We start from the raw sequence: 18,112 nt of genomic DNA, 5'->3' as shown, positions 1-18,112 counted from the left end.
TTTGCTGTTTGGGACCGCTTCGGAGGGGTCCGGTGTGCCCTGTCCCAGGGGGATGTAGGGAATGAAGGATTCGGGCACGTCGCGTCCCATTCCCAGCTCTCCACATGTTTCCCAGTGGAGGTTTGGGGCAGGAAATGGGGATGCCACAGCTCCCCAGCAGCAGCCTGGTAGCTGGAGGAGCTGTGGGGTTGTGGGAGCTCCTCTGCTGCTCCTCTCGGCTCGTGGAGGGGGATGAACACCCCAGGAGCAGCCCGGGTTTGTTAACCCTGAATCCTCCCAAAATCCAAGTGGAGACTCCAACCACAGCCTCGGTTACGCCCGGGAGGGCCAGGGCTGTGCTCGAGGTCACCGAGGTCACCCCGGAGGGAGGCTGAGGGGATCGCTGGGCTTGGAAAACACCTCCAGGAGCCTCGGGAACACCCCCACGCCCACCAACCCCCATCACAGAGCTCCAGTTTGCTCCAAAATCTGTCTGGGATGTGAGGAGCTGCATCCCGACCCTGGCTCAGGCATTTTCCCAGGTGCAGCAGGTGTGAATCCTCGACTGCAAAGCGAATTTAGTGGGTGCTTGGTTGGGAGCGTTGGGATCCAGCTCGGCTGGCTCTGGTGATTTAGAAGCTATTCGAAATTAATTGCTTGGTTTTGTGAGCGCAGCGCTAGCGATTGCCACACGAGCCATTCTAGTCCTACCTAGGGGCATATTTGCATATATTTATCCTCCTTTCAAGTGGAGATCTTTGGGGAAAGTGTATTTATCTCCTCCGAACTCTTTCTTCGGCTTTCAGTCGTCCTGCAGTCACCTCTTCATTTTGTTCCCGTTTAATGTATGTACGGAATAATCGACTCTTCCTCTTCCCGCCAAGTGGAAATGAATCCACGGAGATCAAAAAGCTTTAATGTGGGGAAGGGTTCTCCCTCTGCCGGGGAGCAGGAGCAGATGAACAGAGCGGGATAGGAAAGAACGCTGGGAAAGGTTGAGCTGGGTTCACCCCAAAAACTGTCTGGGAGGGCAGGGCACGACCTGGAGCAGCCACGGGCGGCAGGGGCTGAGTTCCCTCCTGGAGGAAGCGGGAGAGCTTGGTCCTTGTCCTCAGTAAATCCCGGAGATCCAGTGGGTTTCCCAGCAGGTGGATTTTCCGTGCCCTGGGAAGTGAAGTGGGAACAGTGCAGAAGCTGAAGCCCGGAGAGATTTCAGCCTCCCCGGCCGAGAATTTCCCGGTGCTTCTTGTCTGGTGTGGCATTGAAAAGTCCCAGCCCTGATCCCATTCCCAGCTTTTTTCCAGACAGGGAGGATTTCTCCCCGTTCCTTCTTGCCTGGTGTAGCTCCAAAGGGTCCAACCGATCCCATTCCCAGCCTTTTTTCCCAGAGAGGGAGGATTTCTCCCCATTCCCGAGAAACATCCCAGGCACATCCCGGGCACATCCCAGGGACACCCCGGGTACATCCCAGGGACAGCCCGGGGACATCCCGGGCACATCCCAGGCACATCCCAGGCAATTCCTGCCCCGCCCCAGCCCCGCGTCTGCTGGGGTTTGGTCTTCTCAGAGCCGTGGTGTCCCCCCGCTCGCCTTCGCGGAGCACTGAAGCACCCTGGGCATGGCTGTGTCCCAGGATGTGTCCCTGCTGTGTCTCTGAGTGTGTCCCCACCGTGTCCCCGTGTGTGTCCTCACTGTGTCCCCGGATGTGTCCCCGGGTGTGTCCCCAGATGTGTCCCTGGATGTGTCCCGGATGTCCTTGAGTGTGTTCCTTGACATGTCCCCAGATGTGTCACTGGGTGTGTCCCCACCGTGTCCCCATGTGTGTCCTTGAGTGTGATGTGTCCCCACATGTGTCCCCACATGTGTCCTCCACCGTGTCCTGGACGTGTCCCCTCCGTGTCCCCTCCGTGTCCCTGGATGTGTCCCCGGGCCTGTCACTGGATGTGTCCCAGGATTGTCCCTGGCTGTGTCCCTGGCTGTGTCTCCACTGTGTCCCCGGATGTCCTTGAGTGTGTCCCTTGACATGTCCCCAGATGTGTTGCTGGATGTGTCCCCACCGTGTCCCCATGTGTGTCCTTGAGTGTGATGTGTCCCCAGATGTGTCCCTGGCTGTGTCCCCAGATGTGTCCCTGCCATGTCCAGGAGTCAGTGGGGGTCACCCGGTGGCCTTGGGAAGTTGCCAAGGCAGGGAAGGAGCCGTGGCCACTCCGAGGATGTCCCGTGGATCTCGGAAGCCACCGAGGAGCAGCAGCTGGCCAAGGCCTGGCCACCCAACCTGGGCGCTGCCCTCCCCTTCTCCACCCCTTATCTCTCCCCATCACTCGGGTGCCCCTCCAGCCCCTCCTGACCCCCCCGCCCTAAAACCCGGATCCTGATTGCCCAGCTGGAAGGTCCTAATTGCGCTTCCCTCCCCAAAGCCGCCTCCGTTTATCATAAAGGGTGCACATTCAGCTGGCCAAGGCCTGGCCACCCAACCTGGGCGCTGCCCTCCCCTTCTCCACCCCTTATCTCTCCCCATCACTCGGGTGCCCCTCCAGCCCCTCCTGACCCCCCCGCCCTAAAACCCGGATCCTGATTGCCCAGCTGGAAGGTCCTAATTGCGCTTCCCTCCCCAAAGCCGCCTCCGTTTATCATAAAGGGTGCACATCCCCCCTGCCGCAGCTTCCACGGCCAGAGGCCCTGAGGGCCAGCTCAGAAACGGAGGGAATTAATTACATTTTTTTAACTCCCCTTCTTTTAAAGTAGGGGAGAGAGTGATGAAACGTCCCGGGGGGGAACGGGGGGGAGCTGCTGAGGAGGGTGGGGAGGGAGGCAGCAGCAGGAGGTGAGGGGGGAGCTGCTGCTTTCATCCAGGAGGGTCTTTGTGCATCAACCTTGGGCTCCCCAACGCCTCGGGACCTCTCCCTGCTCCTCCCCACCACAAAGGTGACCTCGGGAGAGGGAGCTGAAAGCTCCTGGCGTCAAGTGTGAGCCCACGGGATGGATTTGGGACAGGAAAAGGCACGGGGAAAGGGAGAGGACGGGGATGAGAGGGAGGGAAAGGGACGGCTGTCAGTCCCGGTGATGGACAGGGAGCAGATCTCCCCGCAGATAAAACCTTGCAGATGTGGAGTGCGTATTGATTTTTGGTTAGTCATGATAATGCACCAAGAAGTCATAAATTAGAAGCCAGCAAGGTCAGAAAGGAAAGGCAGAAGGACTTTGCATTCTTGAGGAGGGGATCCAGAGTTCAAAAGTTGCCTGGAAAATGAGTTTCTCCAGCTGGAAGGAGAAGTCAGGGAACACAGGCCTGCAGGTTTTCTGTGCTGGGTGGCAAGGAGAGAACAGGAATCTCCGCTTCTCTCTCGTTATCCAAACACCTTTGTGTCCTGGCGTGGGGAAAATCAGAGCTGCCCTCGGCTGAAACCGGGGAGCTCGGCCCCAGATCCCTCCCAGTCTGCCTGGGAAGGGCAGGGGCTTCCCGTGGGCAGCGTTCTTGGAGAGGGACTAGAGAGTTTGGGGGCTCAGCTGAGCTGTCAGGGTCCCCTCAGCCACCCCAAATCCATGGGAACATCCAGGTGGGATGGGCATCCCCACCCCAAATCCATGGGAGCATTGGGCTGGGATGGATCCCCAACTCCAAATCCATGGGAGCATCCAGCTGGGATGGATCCTAACCCCAAATCCATGGGAGCATCCAGCTGGGATGGGCATGCCCACCCCAAATCCATGGGAGCATTGGGCTGGGATGGATCCTAACCCCATATCCATGGGAGCATCCAGCTGGGAGGGGCATCCCAACCCCAAATCCATGGGAGCATCCAGCTGGGATGGATCCTAACCCCAAATCCATGGGAGCATCCAGCTGGGATGGACATGCCCACCCCAAATCCATGGGAGCATTGGGCTGGGCTGGATCCCCACCCCATATCCATGGGAGCATCCAGCTGGGACGGGCATCCCAACCCCAAATCCATGGGAGCATCCCACTGGGATGGATCCCCCACCCCAAAACTGTGGGAACATCAATCTGGGATGGATCCCCACCCCAAAACTGTGGGAGCATCAATCTGGGAAGGATCCTCGCCCCAAAACTGTGGGAGCATCGGGCTGGGATGGATCCCCTGCCCCAGCCTCTGCCCAACCACAAACCCGTTCCCCACCCAGGCAGGGCTGGGAGGGAATCCCGGATCCTGATGTTCCCACTAGGGATTCCCAGAGGGAAATTCAGCCGGTCCTTCCCAGAGAGGGGCCTTGGGCCGGGCTGAGCTGTCCCTCAGCAGGGGCAGTGTCCCTGCAGGGATTCCAGGGGGGAACAGGCACCAGGAACTCCCTGGGACCGGGGCTGCCGGAGCTGAGGCCGGCCTGGAGTGACTTCCCCAGAGGCAGAGCTGGGATTAGGAACCGCTCCCGATTCCCACTGCTTGAAGCCAACCCCTTTTTCCTCAGCAGGATTTGTGGAAGCATCGTTCCGCTCCCTGGATCCACAGTGTGAATCTGGCTTTCATTTGCCAGCGTTGCTTTCCACCCCCTGTTTTTCTGAAAGGAAGGGTTAACGCGGCTCTCGCTGGCTTGGGGGGGCCTTGCCTTTCCTCAGGGTAATAAAAAGCAGCTGAGGGACCCTTGGGGACACTGCCAGGAGGGAGAGCACACAAACCCCGCTGCTCCCTGAGTGATTCCAGTCGCCTTTCGCTGCCCAGCGCACAAAATCTCCTCTGCACCTGCAGGGCTTGGCTCACACCCCCAGCCAGGCAGCACTTCCAGGCCTGGACAGCTCAGGAGAAAGGGCAGAGCTTCCCAAAAACAACTCACCATCCACTCGTCTGTGTTTTCCGTGCATGTTTATTGTTCTAAACGCCCGGTTCCGCTCGTGAATTCACCCCAGCCACCTCCAGGCGCCGCTGGGGGAGGGTCCTGGGAGTCCCTCAGGACAGAGATCCGGCACCTCCAGCCCGGGGGATGCTCCAGGCCGGAGCTCTCCCTGCACCGAGGGGATTGGGGGATGAGCCGGATCAGAGTTCGTGACCCTGCTTTAGGGGGAGCCCACAAATAACTCTGCAGCTGGAAAAGCCACTCCAGGCTGCCCTTCCGTGATTTCCCCGCTCCCGCAGGAGCCTGGGGGCAGAGGGGTCTGTGTTCCACCCCCCAGGGCAGCACGGCAGCCCCAGTCCTGGATTAATCCGCTCCCCTGAATATTTAAATTCCCCTCCTCACCCCCCCAGGCCTTGGGCTGCCGCGGGCCAGGGAGCTCCACGGGCACATTCTGGCTCCGAGTTCGGGCTGAACATCTTCATCGAGGCACCTTGGGCCTTCAGCCCTGCGATGAGCTGAGCCTGGAGGCTCTGGAGAGCTGTTTTAGGCTCTGGCTAAGCCTCGGTGTGGGAACAGCCGAGCCTGGCTTAACTTTTGGGGAGCAGCAGCAATATCTGAGCTCGGTGAGGGGTGGAAAGGCTGGAGGAGGAGCGGGGTGGTCAGCGAGCCCGCGCTGGGGATCAGTGAGCTCTCTCTGGGGGGGTCAGTGAGCCCAGGATCGGGGTCAGTGAGTCCGAGCTGGGGCTCAGTGAGCCCTGGCTGGGGGCAACGAGCCCATCCCTCGCTCCAACCTCATTCCCGTGCCCCAAATCCCACACCCCAGGCGAGCCCCGCGCTCGGGGTTAGATGGATTTTCCAGGATTTTAAGCAACCCCCGCTCCCGAATTCCCCTCGCGGACCAACGCCCGCGGAGGAGCTGAGGCGGGAGGGGATTTTCCATCAAGGCAAAGCATCTTTGCAGCTCTCCCGAGCCCTTCCGGGGGGAGGAGGAGATGCTTTAGAAAGCAGAGGCCAGCTCTTGGCTTCATCCCGAAGGTGAGGGAGGAGGGGCCGGGGAAGGTGTCGGGGTGAGCAGGAAGGGGAACCTCGGCCCCATCAACCCCCCCCGTGTCCCTGCCGAGAATGCAGCCCCGGCACAAACGCTCACCAGGCCTGGCGCGGAGAAGGGCACCCGCCCCCCCACCCCCCCCCCCGTTGCCCCTGCCGAGAATGCAGCCCCGGCACAAAAGCTCACCAGGCCACTGCCGGGGGATAAAGGGCTCATTTTACCACTTGCCAGGCTCCAAATATTTCCAATTTGCCACTTTAATTGATGTCAATAAGGTTATGCTAAATTCGGAGATTTGGAGCCGCTCAGCATCTGAGCGCCGGCCGGGCCCCCCGAGGTGACCGTCCCCTGTCCCCTCTCCCCCCTCCGCAGCCCGAGAGGCTTCAGGAACCCTCGGCCCTTCCCTGGCTCCTGCAAAACCCTTTCCACCCTGAACTCGGAATTACCCCGGGGAAATCCTGCTGATCCCTGCCGGGATCAGGGTCCCCGTGTGAAGGGCAGAGCCTCACCCCGAGCTCAGCCCCGGGAACAAATCTGGGGTTTTTTGTTTTTTTTTTTCTGAAAAAAAAAAAAAGGGGAGAAAAAAAAAAAGCCCCCAAAACCAACAAAACCCTAATTAGCTCATCTGGTTCAGGTCTCCAAGCAGGAAGGCTTCTTGTGCGCAAATCTAATTACATTTTCCAACCAAGCACTGAAACGAGCCGGACCAGGACCTGTTACCCTTTAACATTTGGGGGCAAAGAGAACTTGGACATTTCAGCCCCTAAAGCTGCATCAAAGCCAGCGAGGGTTTGATCTGCTTCGGCTGGGGAGCTCTGCAAAGCAAGCCCTGCTCTGACTTCCCAAAAAAAGGTGCTGTCCTCTCATCGTTTCTTTAGGAAAATCGGGATTTTTCTCCCTGTTTTCCGTGGCTCCCGTGCTCGTCCCTGCCAGGGCGGCAAAATATCCCCGAAACCCGAGGGGGCTGAGGAGGAACTTCTCGTTCTCCCCGTTCAGGACTTCCAAGGAGAGCCCTGAGGCTGTGGGGGCTGCCTGGGGAGGTTGGGGGGAGCAGAGCTCGGCTCTCCCACCCGGCCAGACCCGTTTGGACGTTGTCCATCACAAAACACCATTTTTGGGCTGTTTTCCCATTAAAAAGCACCATTTTGGGGCTGCTTTCCTATCACAAAACACCATTTTTGGGGCTGTTTTCCCATTAAAAATCACTATTTTAGTAGCTCTTTTCCTATGAAAAAGCACCAATTTTCATGGCTGTTTTCCTATTAAAAAGCACCATTTTGGGGCTGTTTTCCCATTAAAAAGCACCAAATTTATGGCTGTTTTCTATTACAAAACACCATTTTAGTCGCTCTTTTCCTATGAAAAAGCACCAATTTTCATGGCTGTTTTCCTATTAAAAAGCACCATTTTTGGGCTGTTTTCCCATTAAAAAGCACCATTTCGGGGCTGTTTTCCTCCCCCCCCGGCCCCTGACGCTCTCTCCGGTGTCTCCCTGCAGGTGATGAGCATCCTGAGCAACCCCAGCGGGGTCCCGCCGCAGCCCCAGGCCGATTTCTCCATCTCTCCCCTCCACGGCGGCCTGGACACCACCAACTCCATCTCGGCCAGCTGCAGCCAGCGCAGCGATTCCATCAAGTCCGTGGAGAGCCTCCCGACCTCGCAGTCCTACTGTCCCCCCACCTACAGCACCACCAGCTACAGCGTGGACCCCGTGGCCGGCTACCAGTACGGCCAGTACGGCCAGAGTGAGTGCCAGGCTGGGCCTGCCCCTTCCCGGGGAGCGGGGGAAGGTGTGGATGCTCCGATTTATCCAAATTCCGTCTGTTGGGTGGGGTGCCCATGGAAGTTTGTCCGTCTGGAGGTGAAAAGGGGATCTGCTCGTCACGGATTGCTCCTCCCCTTGTGGTTCAACGTGAAACCCTCAATGAAATGTTTGAGGGGAAACCTTTCTGTCAGCGAAGGGCAAACCCCGGCCCCCTTCTCGTTCCCCAGTTCCCCCCGGGCTCTGGGAGAGCTGGGATTGGGATCCTGAGCCTGTGGGAGCTGGCTGGGAGGCTGCGGGAGCCGGGCAGGGGGGGACGGGGACAGCCTGGCCGGGGTTGTTATTGGGTGACAGGGACAGACAGTTCAGGTGACAGGGACACCCAGTTGGGTGACAGGGACACCCAGCCGGGGTTGTTATTCCCGCTGGGTGATGGGGACAGACAGTTCAGGTGACAGGGACAGCCTGGCCAGGAGTGTTGTCCCCGCTGGGTGACGGGCACAGCCTGGCTCAAGGTGCTGTCCTGGCTGGGTGACAAGGACAGGCTGGTCGGGGGTGACAGGGATGTTATTCCCGCTGGGTGACAGGGACCGTCCAGCTGGAGGTGTTATCCCGGCTGGGTGACAGGGAAAGCCCATCCAGGTAACAGGCACAGCCCAGTCAGGGGTGTCATTCTGGCCGGGGGTGACAGGGACAGCCCGGCCCGGGGTGCTGTCCTGTCTGGGTGACGGGAACAGCTCATCCAGGTGACAGGGACAGCCCAGCTGGGTGACAGGGATGCCTGGCCGGGGGTGCCGTCCCCACTGGGTGACAGGGACAGCCAGCTCGGGTGACAGGGACAGCCCGGCCGCGGGTGCTGTCCCCGCTGGGGGACAGGGACAGCCAGTTCGGGTGACAGGGACACCCGGCCGCCTCTCACCTGCCGCGTTAGCCCGGCCGCGAGCGCGCTCCGAGCGCCGCTGCCCCGGCGAGGGTTAAAGGTGCATCCTCTTCCTGCGGGAGCGCTGCCGCTGCCCGCTGCCCGTCCTCGCTGACCCGTCCTCGCTGACCTTCCCTCCCCTCGGCCGCGGCGCTTTGCCCCGCTCCCGTCAGAGCCCTTTAATGTCCTGAACTCCGCGGGCTCAATGAGAACCGGCTGTGGCGGCAGACGGGATCAATAGCGGCCCCCCCGCCCCTCCTCTTTTTGTTTGTCGGGAGTTTGATCTGTGACCCCCTGACCTTCCCCTCGCTTCTGGATGCGGGGCTGGACACACGTGCTATTGATAAAAATCTTAAACAAATTCCGATACCATGTATTTCCAATAAAGATTCCCTTGGGCGAGGCGTTAGTCACACCCACGTGTGTAAAAAATAAAACACGGGGTGGGGGCGGCGGGGGGGCCGAGCTGCGGCTGAGAGGGAAGGAGAAAGGAGGGTTTGTCTCGCTTTGCTGCAGGAATTTTCAGCCGAGCTGCTCGCACGGCCCTGGCTGTGTTGTTTTCCGGGCCCCCCTGTCCCGGTTTCTGTCACCCCCTTGGTGACGTTCGTCCTGCTAAGAGCAGCCCCTCACGCGCTGTTGACCTTGGAATAACATTTTCCCCCCGCTTCTCCCAGTCCTTTGCAGGGAATTCCAATCCCTCCTCCTTTCGGGGTTCTTCACTTCCTTTCGGATTCCGTTTAAACGCCCGTCAGTGTGAGGTGACCCCCGCGGGGGTTATTTATTCAGATCAGGTGTTTCTTCCCGCTCTGATGCGGCATAAAAAGCATCAAAACTCTTTTTTTGGGGTTGTTTTTTAGGTGAGAGAATATATTAATGAGCCAATGCAAGGTATTATTTGGATTATATATAATGTAGTGGTTATATAGAATATTTATATTACATTATATTACATTATAAATATTATATTATATAAATAATATCATTTATGTGTACATATTAATAATTAATATTATATTATATAAATAGGATCATTTTATAAATGTAAATAATAATAACTAATATTATATTATATAAATAGGATCATTTTATAAGTGTAAATAATAATAACTAATATTTTATTGTATAAATAGGATCATTTTATAAGTGTAAATAATATAATATAATATAAATGGGGGTTATGGTGTTGGGGCAGGCTCTGTGTGACGGGACATTCGGGATTTCCCAAATCCCAGGATTTGGGGATTGCAGCTCTGTGGCTCTGATGGCCTCTGGACCTGGCAGAGAATCCCTCTCCCCCCCACTTCTCCTCATTCCCAGTTTTACAAAAACAAACCCAGCCTCACTTTCCCTCTCACTTAAAGAAACAAACAAATACCCAGAGCCCCTTCTGTAAATTTCTGGGTTTATTTTGGCTTCCGCCCCATTAAACCAACAAACCTCATCCCTGACTTCTGGCCTGGGATACCCCGGTGCCTCTGGACTGTCCCCACTGGCCCAGAAAGGAATATTTTGGGGTTTTTCAGTAGGATGGGATTGCCATCAAATTCCCAACTCCTCCCTGGGGCACGACGGGCTCTGCTCCCAGGGAACGAGGGACAGGACAAAAGGAAACGGCCTCAGATAGCCCCGAGGGAGGGTCAGGTTGGATTTTAGGGGAAATGTCTGCATGGAAAGGGTGGTCAGGCACCGGCACAGGGAGACGCCATCCCTGGGACTGCTCCCAAAAATGGGTATTGGATGCTCGGAGACAGCGTTTGGGGCTGGGCTGGGCAGCGCTGGCTTAAGGGCTGGGCTCGGTGATCTCAGACGGCTTTTCCAACCTCAGCGACCATTCCACGATTTTGTGGGCTCCAACAGCTCACCCCCCTCCTTCCCGCAGCAGCACCCAGTGCAGGTGACAGCGGGGACAGAGCCACCACCACCCCCCACCGGCGCTGTCCCAGCAGTGAAATCCCCCTTTCCCTGCCACCTCCCAGAGCCAGCGCTCCACGAGGTTCCCTGAAACATCAGGAGACCGAGCGGGAAAGTTCTGGATGAGAGCAGGAGCTGGGCGTGGAACCCTGTGGAAGGTGGAGGCACCACAACCAACGCTGGTGCTGCTCCAGTTGGGTTATCCCAGGATCCTGGCAGCTCCACCGGATCCTTGCCGCTTCCAGAGCCGCTCCACGCCACCGGAGGGGAGCGGGAATGGTGGATCCGGGCGGTGCCGGCCGCTCCCAGAGGCCGGGGCCACGTTAATGATGCCGGTGATGGAACGCGGGAGCGTGAAGGGAATTCTAATGGATCTGCCAAGTCTAATCAGGATTGGTGCGTGGAAGGGGCTCCTCTGGGGCCCGCCGGTGACAGGACGTTGATGGCTGAAATTTGTTTACTCATTGGCACCGATCGGGCAGCTCCTGCCAGCTCCTGATTAATCTAATTGGGGCCATTAGAGGCGGGGAGAGGGACTTTGACTGAAGGCCGGCTAATGAGCAGTGTCACCGGCCTGTCCCAGCCCTGTCCCCTCACCCCGGAGCTGGGACCTCCCATCCCCTCTGGAGCTGGGGCTGCTCCCCCTTCCCAGATGGAGGCAAGGGAAGAGGTTTTCTGTGGGATGAAGGGAGGCAGAGCTCAGCCGTGAGTCAGCAGCGGGCGAGGCAGATCCAAGCCCAGGCCTGGGGAGCTGCCTCTGGAATCTCTGGAGTCGCTTCCAGCAGCATCACTGGCAGCAGGAGCCTGGAAGGTTTATCCCAAACCTTCAGCTCATGCTCAGCTCCAGGCAGCTCCCTCGGAACCCCCTTTTTCCATGGTGGAATTTTAGCTCTTTTTGGGTGTTTATGGAGATTCGAGAGCCTGCTCTCCCTTGGGCTGTGCTGAGTCCCAGCAGGGCCTGTTCCGCTCCTGGCAGCCCCATCCCAGCTCCGAGCCCCTTCCCGGGATGTCCCCAGGGTGGGTGACAGTCCCTGGGCTGTGCTGAGTCCCATCAGGTCTGTCCCACTCCTGGCAGCCCCATCCCAGCTCCGAGCCCCTTCCCGGGATGTCCCGAGGGTGTGGGTGACAGTCCCTGGGCTGTCCCTGCTGCTCTGTGGGGCTAAAAGTCTTGGTCACCTAAGGTCCCCCGTGTCCTCACTGTCCCTTTTCCCTCCTCCTGCAGCCGCCGTGGATTACCTGGCCAAGAACGTGAGCCTGTCCACGCAGCGCCGCATGAAGCTGGGCGAGCACTCGGCCGTGCTGGGGCTGCTGCCGGTGGAGACGGGCCAGGCCTACTGAGAGCCCCGGCAGCGGGACCCGGAGAGGCCTCTGGAGAGAGCACCCACCCTCCCAGGGATCCTTCCCGGCCCCCTCCCACCCCGCTGCGGAAAGAGGGGGCAGCTCTCCAAGAATCCAGAGCATTCCAGAGGCAAGTCCGGCCTCTGCGGCCTGACTCCTCCTGTGGCCAGAGACAACGGCTTGGGTGCATTTATTAACCCCAGGCCCAGCCCTCCCTCCCAGCCCCCCTGGCCATGGCATTCCCCCACACTCCAGGACTTTCCAACTTTCCATTCCCTAGGTAGCTGTCCCTGTCAAAGCCAAATTGAGCTTTTTTTTTTTACTTTCTTTTTTTTCCCCCCCCTTTTAAAAGGGGGGAAAAAAAAAAAAAAGGAATGTTTCATTTTGTTTCCTTTTCTTTCCATCGCTGTAAATTTGGTGAATGTTGTATAGGAAGGAATAACCCAGCTGAGCATTAAGGGTGATGTAAATCGGGACCACAGAAGACCTATGGACCAAATATAAAGACTTGTTTAAAAAAACAAACGGACAAACAAAAAACCACAAGGACGGACGAAAGCAGAAAAACATTTATTCAAGGACAGCAAATTTCCCCAGCCCAGCCTCTCTTCTCACTGGTGGCTTCCCAAAGCACGGCCGGACGGGCCGGATTGCTGCTAAGCAGGGGCAGGATTGGAATTCCAGCCAGCCTGGGACCTTTGGAAAACGCGAATGGCTGCAGGAGGAGCGGGGACCGAGGGCACGGCCACGAGCGACGCTCACTTCTCCTCGGAGGGACCAATTCGGATTGTCCCCCGATTGTCACCGCTAGCACGGCAGCAGAGCGGACAGCGCCGGCCGGGCACGAGGAGGGGCTGCGGACACACCCGGACACGCTTGGGACCCGCGGCACGGCTCCGGGTGGCCCCGCGGTCCCTGAGCTGGCCACGGCAGCAAGGACGAGAGGGCAGGGCCACTGCGCAGAGCCGGGTTCTGCCACGGGAGTCACCGGGAAGGGACCGCAGCCGGGTCTGGAGGTGCTGCCCCGCCCGGGGATGGACGTGGGGCCGGGGGACACGAGCTGAGGGGGTTTTGCAGCAGCCAGGACGGGAAGGGGCTCGCAGCCGCCTCTCTCCGCGCTGCAGGGCCAGGATTCACCTTCCCGAGGCGTCCCCTCGTCTCTCGCTGCCAGGAGGACGCTTTGCCCCATCCACCCACCCCCAGCTCCCACCGCAGCCCAGTCTCTGCCCTTCCCTCTGCTGCTGGAGCCTCTCTCGGTCTCCCTGCCCCTCTAAGCCAGATTCCCTGGATTTATCCCCCCGCTTTTCTGTTCTCCCGTCCCCACCCGGACAAACGCAGCCGACACCAGCAGGGCACCACTTGGGGGTGGAATATTTTCTTTCTGGCTGTGGTGACGATCCCGATGCCTGAGCAGACGCCAACGGGGCAGAGGTTTCCCCCTCACCTCTCTGCGCTGGTTCGGGAGATTTGGAGGAGCTGAGGTGTGAGAGGTGCAGTGGCCACGGGCAGAGTTCACTGGCCCCCACAAGCTGTCAGGCTTTGGGATGCCCTGAACCCCTTTAGGACAGCAAATTCCTGCTTTTGTGCACTGGGGCACCCCGTGGTGGGAGGAATTCCTAAAGGAGACATCCCCTCCTTCTCCCTTCTGCCCCTTCCACCCTTCCCAATCCTCCTGAGCCTGTGCAGCTGGAACATTTCCCCGCGTTCTTCCCCTGCCTCGCCCCCACACCACTGACCCCGAGCCACCAGGCCACTGTCCCTGCAGCCATCTGGACACGTTCACCTGTCCTGGATTCCAGCGTCCCACCAGAGCCACATCAGCTCCCATCAGCTTCGCTTCCCAGCTCCGGCAGAGCCAGCTTGACATTCCCAGGAGGATTTTCCTGCACCTCTCCCGTGCAGGAGCTGCGGGCAGGGGTGACTCCTGAATCCCGAGGCTCAGTGCTCCAGAAATCCCAGCTCTGCTCGTGAGGCAGAGCCGAAACATTCCCTGGATCACAGAGTTCTGGGAGCGCTTCCATTCCCACATCCTCTCCCAGGGCAGGGCGTGGCTGGTGAGGCCAAAGGGATGCGGTTCCCGGAGGGGACAGAGGAGCCCCAAGGCCCTGCGCTGCCCGGGTGATCCCGAGGCCTCTCCCTGCGCTGCTCCGGAGATCCTGGAGAGCAGCAGAGCCTCTGCTGCTTTTGGTGTTTGTGCTCCAGAGCCGATCCCAGAGCTCCTGTGGGATTCCAGTCCTGGCTGAAACTCATTCCCAACAGGAAGCCCAAAGGGATCGACGGTGGCTCCATGCTGGACACGAGTGGGGGCAGTGACGGAAGCACCTGCTGGGATTTCTCTCAGCGCCGTTCACAGCAACTGCTGAAACGAGAGATTTGCTGGTATTCAACAACGTTTCGGAGGCCGAACGCTGACGATCCCCAGCTGGGAGCACCTTCCCTGCCGCCGGAATTCCACCCCGTGCCAATCCCTCCTCCTTCCCGCTGGAATTCCCAACCAAACGCCCTCCTCCTCGACCAGAAGGAAAGGCTCAATCCCACGGAACCTCTTGGCTGCTGCTCCTGCTTTCGTCTTATCTCCTCTCTTATCTCCCCTCCCCTCCGCGTGCGTCCCCCAGGGACCCCTCACCAGTGGACAGCCGGGCCTGGCCGCCTCACCCGAGGGCAGGACCCCCCAAAAAAACCCCAAAACAAAAAGGAGGGAGCACTGCAGAAACCCCTCTGGTGATCACCTTCCCCGGAAAGTCCGTGGGCAGCCGGGTACTGCTGTAAATAGAATTCCTAGAGGAACAAAATAGCTCTTCTCTGACCTTCCCCTCGTGGTCGCACTTTGTACATTAGTTGGAAAATTTTGGTCATGTGCTGTATGTTTATAGAAAGTTGCCATTTTTGGGGTTTTTATACTAAAAAAAAAAAAAAAGATAAAAAATCCCCCCCCCCCCCCGCAGGGGGGGCCGGGCTAGTTTAAAAAAAAAAAAAAGAAAAAAAAAAGAAAAAAGAGAAAACTTAGGAAAAAAAGAAGAAAAAAAAAGGAGAGGAAGAAAATAAAAGGGGATGGGGGGATGAACTGTAGAAATTTGCCTATCGTGTGTTTTCAAGAGACATTCCAGAATCTTCAGGGTGGGATGGGGTTGATTTTGGGCTCCTTTTTTCGTTGTTTTTTTATTTTGTTTTGTTTTGTTTCTTCCTTTTGTTCACGTATGAAAGCCAGAAGGAATTCTTGGGTTCGTTTCGTTGGTTCAATTTTGTTTCATGGGTTGCCAACCTCAGCTCTGCTGACGAGAGACAAACTCGGGGGGTGGGAGGGGACGGGAGCAGGGACACGGCGGAGGGAGGGGCCAGAGTGGGGACAGGATGGAGTGTGGACAGCGGGGACCTGGCTGCGGCCACCTGGGGCCACCAATGGGGACCAAGCCTGGACAGCCGGACAGTGGGAACCTGGCTGTGGCCACCTGGGGCCACCAATGGGGACCAAGCCTGGACAGCCGGACAGTGGGAACCTGGCTGTGGCCACCTGGGGCCACCAATGGGGACCAAGCCTGGACAGCCGGACAGTGGGAACCTGGCTGTGGCCACCTGGGGCCACCAATGGGGACCAAGCCTGGACAGCCGGACAGTGGGAACCTGGCTGTGGCCACCTGGGGCCACCAATGGGGACCAAGCCTGGACAGCCGGACAGCAGGAACCTGGCTGGGGCCACCTGGGGCCACCAATGGGGACCAAGCAGATCCTCAGCTGCTGCTGACCCTGAGCGACCAAAAATTGCCCATAGCCTCATCCAGAGCAACAGCGACCAAGGGACACTGCCAGAGATGGACACGGCAGAGATGGACATGTCAGAGATGGCCACAGCCAGAAGTGGACACAGCCAGAGATGGACATATTGGAGATGGACATGTCAGAGATGGACACACCGGAGATGGACATGTCAGAGATGGACATATCGGAGATGGACATGTCGGAGATGGACACAGCCAAGGACGCTCTCCCAGCCCCACATCTCTCCTGTGCTGTGGGTGGGACCTGCCACCCCTGGGGGACAGCAGTGACCCCGAGGGGGTTCCTGTGGCCCCCCCAGCCCCCTCCCCACCACGGCACAGCCGGACGCGGCCCCGCCGCCACGGATCGGCTCCTTCGTGTATTTAACGCTTCTAACCCGCCCTCCCTCCACACCCCCGCGGCCCCGTGCGGGTCCCTCCTAGCACTGTAGGGCATTCCCTGTCCCCCAAGTCCTGCGGGATTGTCGCTTCTGTGTTTGCCTCATCGCCATTCGCTCCGGGCCGTGGGCGCGCCCGCGTGCGCCGGCTGTGTAAATACGGAACCGCACCATAATTTATTCAGCTATATGGAGTAGATTTTAGTAGGAAGAGAAACTGGTTTTGCTTTAACTACCTGCTGCCTGTAGGTGTCTTTCTGTAACTCAGGCGTAACTGTTACACATTAAAAGGGAAAGAAAAAAAAGGAAAAAAAAAAAAGAAAAAAAAAGGAAAAAAAATTATTCCGAGTGCCTTTGGGTTGTTTGCGCGACGCGCCAGGAAAGAGGGGGGAGAACCTCGGGGATATCCAACACACAGAGGCCAATTCCAGCTGTTTTCCCTCAAAAACTGGTTGGCGGCAAGGTGGAAAAGCGGCGCGAATAAATAAAGCCTTTAACTCGGCCGCGGCTCTGCGCGGGGCGGGGACCATTCCCCGGCCTGTTCGCAGCACAACCGAGCCTTTATCCATTGATCGGGATAAAGCAGCCCCGGGCCGGGCAGCGCCGAGCCGGGCCGGGCCCCGGCTGCTCCTCTGCAGCGGGAATAAAGCCTTGGGAACAAAGCCCTGGATTCAGGAGCCGGGCCCGTCTGGAGAGGGTTTGGCTCCCCGGGAAAGGCGTTGGTCTCCGGCCAAGCCGCGCTGGGCCGAGATCCGCGTGCGGAGCAGAGCCCGAGCGGGCCCGGGGGGTGTTTGGGGCTGTCCCTCCTCGGAGGGGTCCGTCCGGGAGCTGCGTGGCCCCGCAAAGGCAGGGGAGGTCACCCCTGGTGGGAAACGCCAACTGTGGGGTGGGAAAAGCCAACTTTGGGACGGGAAACATCAACTGTGGGATGGGAAACGCCAATTTTGGGATGGGAAACACCAACTTTGGGATGGGAAACGCCAACTTTGGGGTGAGAAACACCAACTTTGGGATGGGAAACACCAACTTTGGGATGGGAAACATCAACTGTGGGGTGGGAAAAGCCAATTTTGGGGTGAAAAACACCAACTGTGGGGTGGGAAACAGCAACTTTGGGATGGGAAACATCAACTTTGGGATGGGAAACGCCATCTTTGGGGTGGGAAACATCAACTGTGGGATTGGAAACAACACTTCTGGGATGGGAAACGCCAACTCTGGGATGGGAAACATCAACTGTGGGGTGGGAAACATCAACTTTGGGATGGAAAATCCCAACTTTGGGGTGGTAAACGCCAATTCTGGGGTGGGAAGCACCGTGGGGTGGGAAACACCAACTGTGGGGTGGGAAACACCAACTGTAGGGTGGGGCACTGCCCATGCTTGGGTTTGGGGAGCAGAAAGGGCAGGAATTGCCAGCCTGGGGTCCGCCACCGGCTCAGGGCTTTGGGATTGCACACCCTGCTCACCCCTTATCAGCCAGCCCCTTATCAGCTGAGACCCCTGAACCCCCCACCTGCTCCCAGTGCCAGGATAATCCACATTTCTGAGGAACACGGGAAACTCGGGGACCTCTGAGCCCAGGGGTGCCCACCCCAGATGAGGCTGGGGGCTGGAGGGAGCCTGGCCCGGGGCTGGGGAACCTCTGGGCCAGAGCTTTGGGGGGCTCTGGGGGGCTCCATGGGGATCCCTGGGAAATCCAGCAGGAAAAAGCTGGAACCTGCAGTTCCCAAACCCCAAAGTCGTGGGAATTACAGCCCAGAGGGGCTCAGGGAACCGTCACCAGCCCCAGCCCAGCTCCCTCCCCACATCCTGCGGGAATTGCGTTTGGGATCTGCCCATGAGCCCCTTCCCAGCTCAGACCCCACAGAACCTGCCAGGTTTGGCCAGCGGGGAAATCAGGGGGTGCTGCTGAGGGCAGCTCTGAGCCCTTCACACCCGGGGGGTGCAGGGGGAGGGATCCCGTCCGTCCAGGAGCCCCCAAACGCAGTGACACCATCAACCAGGTGTCATTAAAAACGCTGGGACCCTAAAATGCTGTGACCCTAAAACGCGGTGACACCATAAACCAGGTGTCATTAAAGACGCTGTGACCCTAAACCGCGGTGACCCTAAACCGCGGTGACCCTAAACCGCGGTGACCCTAAACCGCGGTGACGCCACTCCCGGCCCTCGCCGCTGCCGGGTCCCGGCCCCATCCCGGCCCTTCCC

The 18,112-nt window shown here is 58.5% G+C and overlaps 1 protein-coding gene across 1 annotated transcript in view; it reads left to right on the top strand.

The window, feature by feature from the left end:
* The window catches only part of PAX7 (paired box 7), a 117,545-nt gene extending 102,892 nt beyond the window's left edge, over positions 1-14,653 (top strand). Inside the window, exons 6-7 of the mRNA XM_017740607.1 lie at positions 7,317-7,563; positions 11,633-14,653. Of these exons, the coding sequence (XP_017596096.1) occupies positions 7,317-7,563; positions 11,633-11,748 (363 nt within the window). The 3' untranslated portion in view covers positions 11,749-14,653. The remainder of the gene's footprint in view (positions 1-7,316; positions 7,564-11,632) is intronic.
* The last annotated feature ends 3,459 nt before the right edge of the window (positions 14,654-18,112 follow it).

This window comes from Corvus brachyrhynchos, unplaced genomic scaffold (assembly GCF_000691975.1).
Source record: "Corvus brachyrhynchos isolate BGI_N302 unplaced genomic scaffold, ASM69197v1 scaffold278, whole genome shotgun sequence".
Lineage (NCBI taxonomy): Eukaryota > Metazoa > Chordata > Aves > Passeriformes > Corvidae > Corvus > Corvus brachyrhynchos.
This window is presented reverse-complemented; position numbering and strand designations above follow the sequence as displayed.